Source organism: Rhinichthys klamathensis, unplaced genomic scaffold, assembly GCF_029890125.1.
Source record: "Rhinichthys klamathensis goyatoka isolate OS25496 unplaced genomic scaffold, OSU_Roscu_1.1 h1tg000137l_1, whole genome shotgun sequence".
Taxonomy (NCBI): domain Eukaryota; kingdom Metazoa; phylum Chordata; class Actinopteri; order Cypriniformes; family Leuciscidae; genus Rhinichthys; species Rhinichthys klamathensis.
Genome location: NW_026606672.1, coordinates 1,425,197 through 1,443,850, shown reverse-complemented (window position 1 = coordinate 1,443,850; position 18,654 = coordinate 1,425,197). Strand labels below are relative to the sequence as shown.

The window sequence follows — 18,654 nt, the reverse complement described above, 5'->3', positions numbered from 1 at the left end:
CATGCAATACCGATTTCCGCCAGTAGGGGTGAAAGTAGAGCAGTAGAGGTAAAAATAGAGGTTGTGAAAGTTGTCCCCTGTCCTCCTCTACTGAATGACACTGGTTTGATGTCTCTGTCTCACTGTTGGACAAAGCTATTACAAAAAGAATGTTAATTTTGGACATGCAATACCGATTTCAGCCAGTAGGGGTGAAAGTAGAGCAGTATGGGTAAAAATAGAGGTTGTGAAAGTTGTCCTCTGTCCTCTTCTACTTAATGACACTGGTTTGATGTCTCTGTCTCACTGCTGGACAAAGCTATTACAAAAAGAATGTTAATTTTGGACATGTGATACCCATTTCAGACAGTAGGGGTAAAGGAGAGGTTGTTAAAGATGCCCACTGAGGCCCCCTACCGAACTGCACTGGTCTCATGTCAATAGGCCCTTTAAAATCAAAAAGCCATTACAAAAACACTCTGCTTTTTCTTTAAAAACGAAGAAAAAGTGCACTTTCCCCACGGTCCCTTACTCGCATCTCCGTCAAGAGCGAGCTTTCCCGGCGAAACTCACATTGCGGCGGCTTTTGAGGGGCAGTGCTTATTATATAGAGCGAAAATACAGAAAATTAAGCTTGTGAAACATTGTTAGCCTTGCCTTATTAGCGGCAATAGGGTTTAAATAATTTTTGGCCAAGTCGTTTAGGAGGTATTGCCATTTTTCAGTGAATGTCTGGGGAATATCGAAAACAAAACTAACTTTACCCCGATAGATGAATTTACAGTTTAATACAGTAAGATACAGAAATATATTAAATAAACAGAAATGAAACTAATGTAAAAGTATACTTTCATTAATGTAACGTTACTGTCATTAGAATGACTTGCCAAAAATATTTAGTTGATTCATTTTAGGGCTGGATATTAGCAGACATTTTATGATTCCATTCAATTTTAATTCACATGCTTACGATTCTATTTCCAATTCGATTTTACATTTATTATTTTAATGTAAAACTGTTGTTATACATGTAACATTTTCTAAAACTTTCTCTCTATAGTTAATTTTTCTAAGTAACGAGTTTAGCTTCGTTTGATCTGAGGCGCCACATTAAAGAGTGATAAAATGGTATTAAAATGGACTGAATTTGAAATCGGAGACTGTTTCTTATCAAAAGTAACAAGCCTCAAAACCTCACTGATCAACTATTTCTGTGTAAAATGTTGTATTTATTGATATAGACTACAGTCTGACAAGAATGTACTGTATATAAAGCATCTATCTATATTAATAAATACATACTAATTATGTTGTCTGGAATGTTTTCAGTCAACATGTTAAGAAAGAAGAGAATAAAACCTGAGCAGGATGCAAAAGAACACATATTGTCGGGCAAAGACAAAGCCTTCATTGAGGGACGACAAATCAACACATTCAAAGGTAAATTGTGCACCACAAGGCAATTTGACTATGTTCAGACTGCAGGCAAATCAAATCATAAAGTAGGCATGCACTTGTAAGAATGAAAAGTAGGCCTATTGCTGGCAGTCTGGACATGATCTTTCACATTCACACATTTTACCCTTGGGTAAGCCGCTCATTTTCATAAAGGTTAAGAGATGAAAAAAAAAAACTTTAAACAATTTTTTTATTATTATTATTTTAAAATAAATACATAAAACTATGTATACAGAGAATAGTGTAACCAAATTCAACTAGTAGGCTATATCACAGTGAAAACCAATGCTTGATTTATTTATTTTATTTTTTTTATTTCCTGCACCTCATATTACATTACACAGTTTTACAGGATTTAACTCTTTAAAAGGATAGGTTGGTTAGCTGTGTAACATATAGGTGCACTTGGATTCATGTTTTATTTGTATTATTATATATTATTTTGCCCTTTCAGGGAGAGGTGTGTTTGCACTTGAGCACATTGAACCATCCACCTTTGTTGTTGAATACCGTGGGATTCTCTCTCAAAGTAAACATGTTAAAGATGTTCAAGGCAACTACTTGTTTGACTTCACATGGAATGGAACACGTTATTGGTAAGCTGGCTGTTTCTTTTTTGGTTCATATTCAGAGCAAACTAGTTGCATGTCATTCTAATAAAAACAGTTATGATTATGATTTATTATTATTACTATTATTATTACAATATAGGGCTGCACGATTTGGGGAAAATGTCATATTGCGATTATTGAGGTCAATATTGCAATTGGAATATGCGATTGCGATATAATAAACAAATGGTTTCATGAGTCAACTTGCTTGATTCTAAAGCAAAATGCACACACAGATTGTAATTCTGAAATGTGTATTTCTCAACTCAAACTAGCAACAACAACTAAATGATTGATATCATCTAAGCCATTGATGTCTGGATACAAATTAATCCACCCCCATTTAAAACATTAATTATAGCCATCCAACATTACAGTGATTCCATCATTACAATTGAAAGCTATAATTTAAAAAAAAAAAAACATTTATTAGACGTCAAAAAATATAACGGCTTTTAATTTAAGTGAACTTCAAATAATCCTCACATAAACCCATAATAAATGACATGTCATATTTACCTGTGCCCTTCCTGTCTAACAGGTATGCAGAAATTTAATAAAGTTATCAAACAGTCTGCGGCTCTGCGCTGCATAAATAATAAATAGACTAATCCTTATTAAAGCTACATAAGTTCTTTAGTCAAGAGCAGTGAGTAATTTTCTCTGTCCCCTTTGTTCTGTGATTAACTTTACTGACAGAAAGCTTTGGCTGCTGGCCCTTTAAGAGCAGCCGCTGCTGACAGAGACGCGGATCTCACATGCGCCTCATCCTCTCACAACTCTATACGTCCATCATAAGACTGCTCTTATGTTATGAAGATACTCGACAAACGACATTTTGGCATAATTGTGTGTTGTTGTTCGTTCAAGCGCGAAAGAGAACTGTATTCTGGCGCGTGTCTTTCTGTGTGTCACAGTCGGACATTCAGCGCGCTCTCTTTTGACTTGTCTCGCATGAATGGTTTTAAGCAATCGCATGAGAGCATTATCATGTAACTCTAGCCAAAGGATAACAAAAAATAACAGATGCTGCGTTAATTGCGTTAACAGCCCATTTAGGGATGCAAATTATCGATTCATTCATTAATTGATTGACCTTATCGATCGATTAACGATTAACTGATAAGCGGCTATTTTCCTGAGAATGTACATTTCTCATGGTATCAATAGTGGCTTTAACATAAAAAGCAACATATTGCTTTATATATAAAAATGCATGTTATATTGCTCAAATTATGTTTTATTGTAACAGTTGGGATACGGTACAGAATGGCATTTATGTAGTTTAACAAAATAAATTATGCACAGAAAATTAAAATACATAAAAAATAATTGTGCACTGGCTCACCTGTTGCAAACATTAAGAAACATAAAATACATTTTAAATAAAAATCTATGGGTAGGTTTAGCCTAAACTATATTAAGTCTTCATATAATAATCTATCTGGTGAACTACTCGTATGAAAAACTTGAAACATTAGCAGCAGCACTTATAATCCCCCTTGGTCTGAGAAAGCCAACAGTATCTTACTAGACCTGGAAACTTCAATTATAGAACTGAAGGGATGTCAATTTTCACAAATTCCCATGATCGATCGTCATTTAAATTAACAATCAATTATGCGTCTGCTGCTGTGGCATATGGCCAACAGCATGACAGGGTTTGCAAATGCTGCTCAAAACGCTATGTTCCTCACCAAATTAATGAGAATGGTTTTTAATCTAAATAAAGGGCTAGTAGGATTGTAAAATGTTTCGATGTGATTGATAATTAAATGAAATATAACGACTAATACAACGTGTCACCAAAGCCGCCTCAGATGCGTGCTTGTCAGAATGTGTTGTGGACGTGCACTGAAACGCACTGAAAACGGCAACTAACGATTTAATAAATTAGTGTTCCAATGTTATCTAATATGACAGTCCCAAATTAATCATCGTTATTAGTCGTGCATTGCTGCTTGAGTGGCGCGCGCTGAATGAATAACCGTTGAGCACTTTGCTAGCTCGTTCGCAACCTATATGAGATTAGTCAGATATATACAAAATAAACATAATATTACAAATTATATCTTCACAAAATGCCGTGAATGCACAAGTGAACTTGAACTTACGTGCCATTCAGAATGACTCATGTTGTGCACGCGCTCTTATTGGAACAACGCGACACAGCAACTGAACCCAAATAATTCACAATGTTTTTTTACAATATTGTTCTCTTTATAATGTAATATGACAGTTCCAATAGTCATTATTAGTCATGCATTGCCGTTTGAGCAGCGCGCGCTAAAGATCACGCTTCAATTCTTAACCAAATGCATCCAATATGAGATAAATCAGATATAGAAATGCGCACACATAATAAACTATTACAACTTACATTTGCACAAAACAAAAGGCTGCGAGTTCACACGCAAATACACCTTCATGATGAAGGTGTAAAATAGTCCCAAACATAACTCCGGCGCGCTCGCTTACATGTTTAGCGGTTGAGCAGCACACACGCGCATGAACCTGCTTAATCGATGATCGATCAGTTTGACCGATTAATGTATTATCGACAATTAATCGATCGTCGATTAATCGTTTACATCCCTAAGCCCATTGTTTATTTTACATAAAATCGCAGCATTTTGCGCCATATAATCGCACAGGCTTGACATCGTGATTACGATTGCGATAAGATTAATCGTGCAGCACTATTACAAAAGCAGATTTGCTAGTGTTCTCATAACATTAGGAACTTATTAGTTAGTGATAATCAATAAAATGGTTATTGTTCATTGGTATTATTGGTTATTGGTATTATTTTTTTTACCTTAAGTGGATCATCTGACCTATTAAATTCTTAGGAAGTCAAGTTAACTTTCACAATGTGTATTTGAATATAGGTTAAATAGGCCAAGGTTAGCCTAACCCAAATGTTCAGTTAGAACCGTATGTTTCAGTGTGTGTCTATGTTTTAAGTTTCTTACTGCACTATTTTTATCACAGCATAGATGCAACGAAAGAGGACAGTGGACATTCGCTTGGACGACTGGTGAATGATGATGACAAAAATCCAAATTGCAAAGTCAAGACAATCATTGTTGACGGAAGGCCACACCTGTGTCTGTTTAGTATAAGACATATCTTTCCAGATGAGGAGGTCACATACAACTATGGGGATTCCTCTTGGCCTTGGCGTTTAAGGGTGAGTCTCTTAAAGACTTTATCACTGAAAGTCAACCATGTTCTGTATTTCATGAATGTTAGTTTTTTATATGATGCAGATTATTTTAAAAAATTCTGCATGTCTGCTTTGTGCACGACGGAGCCATGAAAGGGACACTAGATATTTAGTCTTTGGTTGATACTAGAATTAGTTGCGGTGACCAATTGGCAAACATCCTTGCCTCAGTGTTGTACCTGTCTTTCTCATAATTACAGGAATTGTGTGACGAGACATCAGTGGCTGTGACTGAATGCAGTGTGAATCCTTCCTCATCAGTGAAACAGAAAGTAAGTGAGCGCATGTTCCTTCATTGTTTTCTTCTCTTTGACACAGGCAATGTTAAGTGTAGGATGGTTGGGCATCATGCTAGACTGGTTGACGTGGACTGTCGTCTTAAAGACGCTGTTGTGACGTCTCAAATTCGAGTAAAATGTACCTTGCTCGGTTCATACATTTTCATAACTCGAGCGTTGGGGGATGGGCATGACACTGACCTGAAATGTAAGGACAGTTCTCCACTACGAGGACCATCATGTCAGGGTTAGGGTTTGTTGAAAAGATGTTGCTTTGGGTACAGTTGGTACTCAACAAGAGCGGCGGTAAAATTTGGATGTGTATTTGCTGCCTTTTACCGCTAAGAGGCGCTACAATCACAGACTTTGAAAGGTGTCCGTTTATTCTCTCTATTGCGTAATCTACCGCCGCGCCGCGGCTCATTCAGAGCGATTGAAAGCTGGTAACAGATTAATTCAAGTGAAACATTGTAGTTAAACGAATTCATAATCACAATACTGAAATTAAATTGAATAAATAGTGAAAACATTACAACATAAAACATAGCAACAGAAATATATTAGGCTATCAATGAGGGTCTGGAAGAGCATAAGACGTAATTTAATAGCGTTCAGACGGTAGCTCAGTGGTTAACGCAACAACACGAGCCTCACGGAGCTTCAAGCGATCCGAGATCGAATGTCAATGTAGCCAACATGCTGTTGGCCGACTTGATTTATGTTTTACCGTTCTTGATGCTTAAATAGGTAACTGTTTATTAGCGAGTTCATTAACTGTTTATTTATTTAATGTCAAGCGTTTTGTTTACTCTTAACTCTTAAAGGGGAAACACCTCCAAAACAGACTGTTTGAATCAGAGGGGGAGAAACAGGGTGGGAAAAGGTCATAAATCACTACATTTTTAAAGGTTTTTTTTGTACAAAAAACTATAGTATTACTATAATTGCACATAAGGGAACATAATAAAAAAAAAAAAAAAAAAAAAACATGTCATGACCCCTTTAAAGGGTCATGAAACCCTAAACCAAATTTTCTGAGATTTTAACAGAGGTATGTGTGTTGAACAACATTGAAGACAATGTTAGCATCTGTTAGATTTAATAGTAGGGCGAAAATGGTTAAATTTTATTTTTTTCCAGCTATTTTCGTCTTCCGGGTTTAAAATCTTCATCGCAGGCTGTGACGTGGCAGTGCACAGTGTAGTGCGTTGATGACTCATCGGTCTCTCATAATTATTGATGAGACTGAATTTTTATATCCTATGAGAAGACACTGTCTCTTAATTATTCATGACACCACGTGGATCTTTCCACAGACATGTCAAACTGTGATATCGCGTACGGGTAGTAAAGGAGAGAGACAATCATGGGACGCAAGTGCCGCAAACATTTTACCCGAGAGAGCTTCGAGAATTGGAGAATGGTGGACTTCAGCCTTGTCGATGACCAATGCAAGTTACGTCTTGCGAGTAATGCGGTACCAAGTCCTGAGGACTTTTCTATCCCTTCAGAGTGTGTGTCTAAAATGTAACCCTGCTCATTTTACTTGCCTTTTCTTAAATAAGCGGTCGTTATGAACATTTTAGATATTTCGATAATATATCAATTGTATGCTTAATGCGGGAGACTTGTGAATGTGTAGTGTTGACGTGCGAGCCGGGCGACACCGTGTTGTGTGTGTGTGTGTGTACGTACGTGCAGGCAGGCGAGCCTGCGAATTGATTCGGGGTCAGAGAGAGAAGCGGTAGGATGTGTGTTTGGACGAACGACTGAAAACTCTGAGATTATTGTTCATTATTGATCGTACATTGCACAGAGGTCAACATTATTGTACAAATACGATAATTATCGTACATCTGGCAACACTGCTGGCTGATGGCAGTTCCCCCTCTCCCCTACCGTGCCACACCCACTCCCTCACTTCTTCTCACAGCCATCCACGCCCATTTAAGTTGCATTTTTCAAAAAGATTATGAGCTAGACTTGAGCTGATAGAGGGGGGTTTCATGACCCTTTAAACAATTAAAACAGTACAAAACGAAAATAGTCCAAAGCCACATAAATTAAGAACATGCGTTTTTCTTTGCCTCTCTCTCACGCTTGATCTCTTTTTAGCAAGTTTATTTTGTCTCCCTCCCTCCAAAAAAACAAATTATTTAGCCTTTGTTGCTTCAAAGACAAAGCATGCCTTGTTGAATTCACTTTACAATAAAACGAGGTTGATCGCGAATTAAAGAGCTCTGTATCTGCTGTGGCATGAACGTGTTTAGTCAACAGTTAATGTTTAGATAATGCCAGATTGTTGACAATCATACACAGTGCTCAAACATTCTAAAACTATAAAAACCAGTTGAAACAACTGGATTGAACACTTTAATTGAAATTTTGTGTGAAAACTTTAAATACAAAAAATAAACTACAATATTTATAATTTAATAAGATATAGGGCCTACATTTGGACACACCGAGAGATTTATAAGAATTTAGCCTTTGCCTGCTCATCAGGCTGGCTATCCGACATCTCCATATGAAAGAGGAACATTAACACCTATTGTGCACACGCGATAAAGCCACTGTCCCTCCAACCCCCCACAGGCTCTCTGAGTCTGAGACTGACTTACAACAAAAAGAAGTCGCAATTCACACTTAAACCGCCATTCTAGCATTAGACTATTAAAGTGTTGATAATGAAGGAATTAAATAATGTAAGCTACATGTAGTGATATTTCTGTCATGAAACTTTATTACTAAATATTTCATTTCAATAATTCATTCAATTTCAACAAGTTGTTCTTTTTTATTCAAATAAACCTCGAACCACAGTGCTTCATTGTGCTGCTGTTAAACTAAATAACATTTATAGAATAATTATGAACTTAAATTAAACAATATAGCAACATTTCGACAAATAAATTATTTGATCTGCTTTTACATTTTAATTCAGGGCGATTTAGCCTACATTTAATTAGAGCGAGATTTTCCCCCTTGTCCTTTCCTCATTGGGAAGCGCTCACATCATAGCTAAACATGTTTGAGTAGATCATCTGTACCTCAGCTTTAGATGGATTACATAATCAGATAACATTTATTAAATATTTAGACATTTAAAGGCTTTAGACATAGCCGATTTCTTATCGTGACTGAGCTGAGGCAAGTGGCTTTCGGTTCATTTTTGTGACGTGCAGTTCCCGGAGACAGAGACGAGACGACAGCTAAAATGTTGTTGTTAGCCTAATATGAATAAAAGTTTACAGTTTTGAACGATGTAGGCAAAAAATACGGAGTAGCCTATTAAGCTATTTTAGCTGTTATGAGAAAAATAAATCCAAATGAACGCGCCGCCGCGTTTGTCGAACTCTAATTCAACATGCCAGAATAAAACCCGACTTTAGAACAATGTAGTATTCCGCCACTCGGCGTGGTGTGCCAAAACACTTAATTATAAACTTCAATATTTCATTCAAAATAATCTCAAAACGCTTTGTGATATTTTGAAAAGCCGTGCATGCATTAAGGCCACTGGAACTAATGAACAACTGAAACGCTGGTTTTGATTTTATTGTTTGTCGTTTAAACGTGCCTGTTGCATATCTCTATTTTATATATTTTATATGGTATATTGGTGAAGTAGCCTATAGGGAATCCCAAAAATATATATAGTGTATAGCTATTTATAAATTACGATTGGTATTATTAAACAGATGTAAAGTCATTCTGTTGGATACTATTTGTTCCAGTGTAAAATGGAAATGCTTGGCAATTTTATTTTATAAAAATAAGCAAAAACTATATGGTGTAACAGAGTTTTAGAACTAGACAAATCTCTCTGCATTAATAATCGGATATAAAATGCATTAATAGGCTAATATAAAATTTACAAAAGTCTCAAGTTTGTTCGGGATTTGAACCCGTGTCATCTAAATGATCGAACAGTAAGTTCTACCACTCGGCCATGAATTTACTCACTGTGAAATGACCAAACGTTTGTTTCTCCAGTGTGTTCGTTCACATGAGCGAGAAAACGTTTTATCGTTAGCATATTGTAGACCTTTTACAGTTTAAAAAAAGATGATATCTTATCTGTATGACCAAAAATTGCGGAGTAGGCTAGCCTTTTAAGTTCTTTTAGCTGTAATGAGAAAAAAATAAATTCAAGTGAACGCGCCGCCGTGTTTGTCGAACTCTAGTTCAACATGCCAGAATAAAACCCAATTTTAGAACAATGCGTAGCGCCACTCGGTGTGCCAATACACTTAATTATAAACATCAATATTTTGTTCAAAAACATCTCAAAACGCTTTGTGACATTCTGAAAAGCCGTGAATGTATTAAGGCCACTGGAACCAGGATCGTAGCTGAAACGCGCTGCATGTTATCTCTCAATACAGGAGCAGAAGCGCCAGTTCAGATTGTATTGTTTGTTGTTTAAACGTGCGTGTTGCATATTTTTAAAAATATATAATATATTTGATGTGGTCTATTGGTGAATTAGGCTATAGCATTGATTACTGTGGAGGGGGGAAATCCCCCACCAGCATATCGCACCTTGTTACACAACCATGCTTTTAAAAACTCTTTCTGTAGCCTATATGGAACCCCATTAAGTTTTTTTTTTTCTATTTTTTTAACATAACTGCTTTTGAAATTACGATTGGAATTATTATAGGCTACAGATTGATATAAATTCAGTCAATCTGTTGGATAATATTTGTTCCTTTGTGTAAAATGGAATTGGTTTCTTTCATTTTCATAACTCGTGCGTTGGGGGATGGGCATGACACTGACCTGAAATGTAAGGACAGTTCTCCACTACGAGGACCATCATGTCAGGGTTAGGGTTTGAGGCAAAGATGTTGCTTTGGGTATGTGTCGGCTGCTTGCTTCTAAGCTGTAGACCCAATATGCACACTTTTCAATCTGGATATGCTTTGTGACTTTCAGTCACAGAGACGTAAACTGTTAAGGCCCATTCACACCAACCATAACTGTGTTAGGGTCCAACCAGCAGACGGTAACGCTCTGTTTATTGTGATCGCATCTTTGACTGCCGCTTATATACTGAAGCATGTTATAGCAGAATTGATTCCGATTGGCTGTCAATTAAGCAATATATCGCAATACAAAAATGCAACAATATATATTGTGGATAGTGACAATATGTATTGTGGATAGTACACCCAAAATAAAAATTACTGTGTGAGGGGAAACAATCAAGTTTACAGAGTTTAATTAGGCATTTTAATCAACAGTTAAAAAAAAAAGTTACCCTTTTACCACGTCTTGGAGTATCTCTATAATATCGTATCGTGATATGTATCGAATCGTGACATGAGGGTATCTTTACACCCCTACTGCCAAGGTTTCTAGCGTTTCTCAGCTGGTAAAATCGTTCTGAAAGTGATTATTTTTGTTTTTGTTTCTCTGTGTTATCGCGTAAGCTGTGGTGTAGGCTCTGCTATTCTTTAATACTGAGAGGATTTTTTAGGCCTATAATTTAATAGATATATAGTTTTTAGTTTGAACAGGCCTTTTTTAGTTGGTAAAATTCATCCTGTCCTCAGCTAGCGGGGAGGGGTTTGCGTTTAGGGAGATTTTCTTGTCTAATATCTGCATTTTAAGGGTCATTTTAGGAGGGAAAGCATAAATAACATCCGCGTTCATACTAATTTGTTAAATGTTATGCATCAGAATGAAACCATTTTATGACAACAGCATACAATTGCTCTGTCTGATTTCAGATGACCACATCAAAGATGGTTGCAAAGAAAGGAGATTCAGCTTTGACTGGAAAGGAAATGGTATGTTGATGTGTATTTGATTTATTTGACTTTATAGACAAGATCTACATGTATCAGCCTCCTCCTTGCATGTTTTATATGTCTGCTTTGTGCACGACGGAGCCATGAAAGGGACACTAGATATTTAGTCTTTGGTTGATACTAGAATTAGTTGCGGTGACCAATTGGCAAGCATCCTTGCCTCAGTGTTGTACCTGTCTTTCTCATAATTACAGGAATTGTGTGACGAGACATCAGTGGCTGTGACTGAATGCAGTGTGAATCCTTCCTCATCAGTGAAACAGAAAGTAAGTGAGCGCATGTTCCTTCATTGTTTTCTTCTCTTTGACACAGGCAATGTTAAGTGTAGGATGGTTGGGCATCATACTAGACTGGTTGACGTGGACTGTCGTCTTAAAGACGCTGTTGTGACGTCTCAAATTCGAGTAAAATGTACCTTGCTCGGTTCATTCATTTTCATAACTCGAGCGTTGGGGGATGGGCATGACACTGACCTGAAATGTAAGGACAGTTCTCCACTACGAGGACCATCATGTCAGGGTTAGGGTTTGTTGAAAAGATGTTGCTTTGGGTATGTGTCGGCTGCTTCTTTATTGTGGATAAGCTGTAGACCCAATATGCACACTTTTCAATCTGGATATGCTTTTGTGACTTTCAGTCACAGAGACGTAAACTGTTGAGGCCCATTCACACCACACTCTGGAATGAAAGTTGTGCTATGTTCAATATATGTTGATTTAATAAATAATTTTTGTTATAGTGCCACCATGAAGTTCACAGTGCTGTTATCTCCAGTTTGGATTCTTGTGAAGATTGCAGTGGACCTGTGTCAAGTCGAAAATGGCTTGGCCTTACATGCAAATGTCAGTATCTGCATCACTCATATATGTTTGTATGTGTTTTCATTTTTGTTTGAAAACAAAATGGGCTTTTATTAAATGTTTTATTCAAATCATTATTATTTCAAAGGCATATCTATTGTTTTCGGCATTTTAAAATGAGCAGTAATCTGGTAAAAAACCTAAAAGAAACATGCTTATTTTTATATTCTTTCAGTATGTTCAAGATCATGGCACAAAACCTGCTTCCTGAATATGACACTGGTATGTTAATTTCTTTTACATCACCTTCTTTTACATAAACATTTTCAAGTTTGTTACATCAAAACTGTGCTGGACTATAAGCAGGGTACACTATTATTGTATTATTATTTTTGTTATTATTGTTCTCTTTTTTTTTTTTTTAGCCAGATGTTGAATTTTCCAGCTTTGAAGAATCTGGTTCTGATGAAGAGTATTCTCCTCACGCTGATAAACACACTGAAGAATCTTCCTCTGATGACTTTATCCCGGACTCTAGACAAAATAGCGATAGTGATGATAGTGTATCTATCAATATATGCAATCCACCATATTATAAGTCCACACCAGCTTTTTCAGAGTCTTCTATGAGAGCAAAGAGTGTGCCACCACAACCCATTCCCTGTTCTTCCACTGAGCAAGAAATGGTTAGATCCAGTTATGCTGAAGACCTCACTTGTGATGATCATGATACTACTACACACAATACTGAGATGCTTCAGAGTTTTAAGAAAACACCAGCAGTGTCTTCTTGTGAAAGCTCAGAGACTGACAATGTGCCAAACCCCAAAAACACTATTTCCACCCACAAAAACTACTGTTATGTCTGCAAGAAACCACAGTCTAAAATAGCCCGCCACTTTAAAAAGCATCAAGACAGTGAGACAGAAATTGCTGCTGCATTCTTGCTCCCTAAACACTCCCAGGACAGAAAAAGGTTACTTCAGAAATTACGAAACAGAGGCAACTATGAACATAATCAAGAGGTTATGGAAAGTAAAAGTGGACCACTGAAAGTTAGAAGGCGGCCAGGACGATCAGACATTGAACTGAGTGCCAAAACATATGTGCACTGTGTATACTGTAAAGGCATGTTTGTTCGCAAGGAGCTGTGGCGCCATACACGGAGATGCCCTTCAAAGATGTTTTCAGAGTCTGAAGCAACTGGTAAGGCCAAAGTCTTAGTTTTGGCTGATATTGCAGAGTCAACATTCTCCCAGGCAATATCTCCGGAGGTGTGGAAGATTTTGGGAAACATGAAGATTGATGACATTTCATCTGTGGTTCGAAATGACTTCCTCATACTGCAGTTGAGTCAGTGTCTTTACAACAAGCATGGAAGTGATCCAACAAAATCCGAATACATCAGACAGAAGGTTCGGGAAATGGGCAGACTCTTGCTAACCTTGAGAAAAAAATACTTCATATTTAGTTTTGAAGATGCTGTGAAGCCAAACAATTTTTACAAAGTCATTGAGGCTGTGAAAGATGTTGCTGGCTACGATGAAAAGAGCCACTCATATAAGACACCAAGCCTTGCGCTGAAGTTAGGACACTCGCTCAACAAGATCGGTGACATCATTCTCTGCAGGGCCATCGCAGCAGAGGATGATGGCATGACAAAAGCAGCAGAGCGATTTAAACGACTGTGCTCAAGTGAATGGGCAGAACATGTCTCCCATGCTGCTCTTGCTACTTTGAACAAATCAAAGTTCAACAAACCATCAACTATACCATTCACACATGATGTGCAGCTTCTCCACCAGCACCTAGAGAAAAAATCAGCTGATGCTTTTGAAAGCCTAAAAAATCATGAGTCTTCACAAACATATGCAGAACTCGCCAAAGTGACACTTGCACAAGTTATAATCTTTAATAGACGTCGTGCAGGAGAGGTTTCAAAAATGACGCTTGAGTGTTTCAGGAAAAGAGACCAGACTGAGCTCCATGATGATATCGCCGTCAGTCTCTCTCCATTTGAGCAAAAAATGGCCAAGCATTTCAGCAGAGTGGAAATTATGGGCAAGAAAGGGAGAAAAGTTGCAATTTTGTTAAACCCTGAACTTGTCCGTGCAATAAAACTTCTTGTGGACAAGAGAGATGCATGTGAAGTAGACGGGGACAACCCCTTCCTATTTGGAAGACCGAAGTGCTCGCCCAACAGCTTCTTCAGAGGACAGGACTGCATCAGGCTTTTTGCAAGTCAGTGTGGTGCACAGCACCCAGAATATCTCCGGTCTACACAGCTCCGTAAGCAGGTGGCAACAATGTCCCAGGTTCTTAATCTTAAGGATAATGAGCTTGATCAACTAGCCAACTTTTTGGGCCACGACATTCGGGTCCATAGAGACTATTATCGGTTGCCAGATGCAACTATAGAAATTGCAAAAATTTCAAAGCTGCTCTTGGCAATGGAGAAAGGAACTCTTGTCAATTTCCAAGGAAAGTCTCTTGATGAAATTGAGATCGAAGGTTTGTGCCTTATTTTATATGATAATAATAATAATGTTACGGTACAGTAACAGGACAATTCTAAATTACATGTAGAGAAAAACTTTGAAGCTAATTAGGTTACTCAGAAAAGATGTTTTTGAGGTCAATGAGGTTTTTTTTTAATGAGTACCTCATTTTTTTGAATGAGTACCTCTCATTTCTTTAGATAAGGAAGTTTAGGAATTGTATATGTGCACTAATGCAGGTGTATGGGGATGTTTGTCAAATATGTTTTTCTATAGATGAAATTGATCTGGATTTAGATGAGGAAGAAGTAAGCGATGACGACAATGAAGAGTCTGAGCCTGTCTCTGGAGTAAGCGGTATGTAATGAATTTAATTCCAGTGAGCATCAGTGGTGTAGTGTATTCACTACATCAGGTTTCTGATTATCAGAAACAAAGTATTTGGGTTGTCAAGTTTTAAGTATGGTTTCATTTTCTAAATGTAGGAAGCAAAGAAGGGATGAAGTTGACCCAGGACAAGACAGAAAGTTCCAACGGTATGTTTTAATGTATATTTATATATTTACCAGGGCTTTAAAAAAAAAGAAAATCCAACCTTACATTTCTGTTCATGCGTTACTTGTGAAACATTATTGTTCAGAGAACGGCTTGATTAGAAACCATACTGGTTAATAACTAATACCAGAAATTGAATTGAACTCGATGCTAACAGCTTGTGAATAAACCTCATAACTCCAGTCCATCCTCAAACTGACGACAAAACCTCATACAGTTACGCGCACGCTTTGGAGACTGTCTTGTTTTCAATGCAAGGGTAGTAAGGAACTGGGGTCCGTTTTTCGTACGCCACTCAGTTAGTGGGATTTGATTGTGGATGATTTGGCATGATCTTGGATTGTTTGGTTCTTCAGTGCTCATCCTGGACTTGCTGTCATAGTGTTGCTATAGTGGTCCGTAACTTAAACCTCCTCGAAGCTTATTTCATGTAAACCGGATTAGATTGCATCTTTTTAAGTGGGGTTGATACTTAAAATATAATATCCCAACCACTGCTACTTTATTACAAGAGTTCCTTACTGAAACTGGGACAATAGTAATTTAAAATAATGATATAAAAATTAAATTTGAAAATGATGTGTTGAACGCCTGTGTCCGATTCAAAAGAATATATTATATATATTATACTTATACTTCGTATACTTCGAAACGACGAAGTGGAACGCAGTGTGTGTGTTAAGCTCACCCTACGGTTTTGATATTTGCACTAATAAAGTGTGTAAACATTCGCTCGTTATGGATGAACAAGACGGTAAAAAGGACTGAGAAAGCTGTGGAAGAACACAAGTCCAGACAACTTCATGCACGCAGGTATAAGCTAACGAGCATGATAAAGCAAATAATTAGTTCGCAAAGTAACTCTTCACTAGAAATTGTGTGAAATGATTTCCAGGCGGTAGGTAGTGGGAGTGGCCTGCGGAACTGAGCATTGCAATGCACTATGGGGATTGTTGTCTACAATCCACAAGCACTAAAAAGTCATTTTCTGCCTTTTATCGGCCAAGAAGGACCCAAATTAGAAATGTATGCTACTATTCTATTACATATATGACCCACTTTCAATACATATTCATGTCTCAACCGGTGGAATTACCCTTTAAACAGAAAAAAGAAGGGAAAAAAACACCATTATTAACCGGTTAATGGTCATTTCAAGTAATCGTTTCTGGTTTTTCCCCAGTTTTTGTTTTCATTCTTTAAACTGGTTCAGAGCCCTCATATTTACATAATAATAATAATAATAATAATAATAATTATATATATTATATACCTGTTTGCCGTGTAGAGAAGAGGAATAGTGTGTTGCTTTTTTTCCCTTAGAAAAAACAAAAATGGGCCTGGGTGAGGCTGACAGCTCCACAGGTATGTGTGTGCGCATATATTTTAGATATTTATTTGAGAAAAAGGATACATGTTGATTTTGGGTTCATGTTTTATTTTTTATCTTCCACAGTAATTCAGTGTAAAGTGGTCCTTTTCATGTTACACAGGACCAGAGACTAGTTTTCCCTGTGTGCTTATCTGCTGATATTTCACATGGTCCGAAACTGTTTGGATTGTAGGGCTGGAATACATTTTAATTGTTGCTTTTTACCCCTCAGGAAAAAGCCAAATGAATCAGGATGAAACTGAGAACTCCAGAGGTATTTAAACATTTGGGTATATTAAAGTTATTCCATGTATATACATATAGGTGTATAGGTATACATATGTGTATGTATATGTTTGTTTGTTTTACAGAAACCAAATTGAGGAGAATTGTGAAAAGGCCATGGAGCCCAAATGAAGTGAATGCTGTCATGAAACATTTCAGAGTCCACATTTCAAAGGGACACCTTGCAACAAAGGCAGAGTGTGAGCAGTGCAAGGCTGCAGAGGACCCTCTTCTGAGAGAAAGAACGGCCCAAAATATAAGGGATTTCGTGAGGAACCGAGGTTTGATGTTGAAAAAGAAATCTTCTTAGAGTTCTTCGAGAGATCAGTGTCGCCTTCCATTAAAGGTTGTATCAGCGATTTCAGGCCCAGAAAAGGCCCAAATATAAATGATCACATTCATCTAATTTTTCCTAACGATCCGCTAGCTGCCCGCCCCATAAGCATGCTGTCCAAAAACCGCGTCTCTGTAGGCAGCCTCGGCTCTGAGATCTGCACACAAAAGGTGGGGGTGTTGTGGTTTGAGATTTTGCGGTGATTGGTTGGAACTGTCGGTGATTGGTTGGAACACTGTTTATTTTGGTTTTGAGTGGTTGGTGAAACCCATTGTTTTTGTGTGCAGATCTCAGAGCCTAGGCTGCCTACAGAGACGCGGTTTTTGGACTGCATACTTATGGGGCGGCCAGCTAGCGGATCGTTAGGAAAGATTAGATGAATGTGATCATTTATGTTTGGGCCTGAAATCGCTGATACAACCTTTAATGTCTGGGTTTTGTTCTCTAAAGTGTTCCTGGGCCAGAAGAGTGTTCAAGACATCCTTTTATTTACTTTTATTAAAACACTGTTTTGAAAGAAATGTACAAATACATGCATTTACTGGAAGGCAATTTAATTTGGTTTTATTTCCAGTGTGTTGCTGAGGTCATTTTGAGGCACACTCCCTCATGCACTTTAGTCCCATAATGGTTAGAGATGCGCCGATTCCGATTTTTCCGAGTTTGACCTGCCGATACCGATTTTAGCCGATTCCGATTTCATTTTTTCTAATCACTTTACAGCACACACAAATATTTATTTTCTATATTTTTTTTTTTATAAAACACCATATACTTCTACCCAAACTGAATAATAAAAACAAGTTTAAATGGGTGAATTTTCTATAAATATTTGAGTCTTCATTTTCTTTTCTGACATAGCCTACTCCAGTTCTTGTTAAAACACACTAGACATGCAAATTCTGTGCATTTTGGGCACTTTTTGTGTGAAATCATATTTATTTTGCCCATCAAAAAAAGTGTGCTTTCACTTTAATTGAGTGTGAGCAGCGCAGCAAAAATAGACTCTGAACCGCTTCACTGCTTCTCACACGCCGCTCCTGCTTGACGCTCACGCTCTGCTCCCGCTCCCGGTGTGATGCACTCACTGGTTAACATGCACGCCGAAAAAAATACGTGCCTCTCACGCTTGCGGTGTGAAACGGCCGTAATTCACGAGGTTTTCTACATGTGCGTTCCATGTGGACGTGTGATGCTGATGTTCAGCGATGTTAATCATTTGGCGCCCGAGTGCGTTTGACCAGTATAAAATCGGCATATGTCAGACTGACCGGCGATCACGTGAAAATCGGCCAATTCCGGTCCCAAGCCGATCAATCGGTGCATCTCTAATAATGGCCTTATTAGATCTGTTGTTGAGCCTTTTTTTTACCATTTGCAAAATAAAAATTGCCCTTTCAGTTTAATTTTGTTAGTTTTTATTGGCTGTCTAGTTG

General features: G+C 37.6%; 1 protein-coding gene across 1 annotated transcript; it reads left to right on the top strand.

Moving 5' to 3' along the window:
• The first annotated feature begins 1,276 nt into the window (after positions 1-1,276).
• On the top strand, positions 1,277-17,254 carry LOC130089852 (uncharacterized). Its single transcript, XM_056257428.1, has 12 exons — positions 1,277-1,419; positions 1,892-2,033; positions 5,043-5,241; positions 5,478-5,549; positions 11,569-11,640; positions 12,114-12,216; positions 12,410-12,456; positions 12,600-14,685; positions 14,949-15,029; positions 15,158-15,208; positions 16,832-16,873; positions 16,971-17,254. Exons 1-12 carry the CDS (start codon positions 1,287-1,289, stop codon positions 17,192-17,194), a joined length of 3,252 nt encoding a protein of 1,083 aa, XP_056113403.1. The 5' UTR covers positions 1,277-1,286; the 3' UTR covers positions 17,195-17,254.
• The last annotated feature ends 1,400 nt before the right edge of the window (positions 17,255-18,654 follow it).

Excerpts from the sequence above, each read along its gene's own strand:
- LOC130089852 (XM_056257428.1), top strand. The coding sequence starts at position 1,287 with ATGTTGTCTGGAATGTTTTCAGTCAACATGTTAAGAAAGAAGAGAATA. Across the intron at positions 5,242-5,477 it reads CTTGGCCTTGGCGTTTAAGG|GAATTGTGTGACGAGACATC; the intron begins GTGAGTCTCTTA and ends TCATAATTACAG. Across the intron at positions 15,030-15,157 it reads GCCTGTCTCTGGAGTAAGCG|GAAGCAAAGAAGGGATGAAG; the intron begins GTATGTAATGAA and ends TTCTAAATGTAG.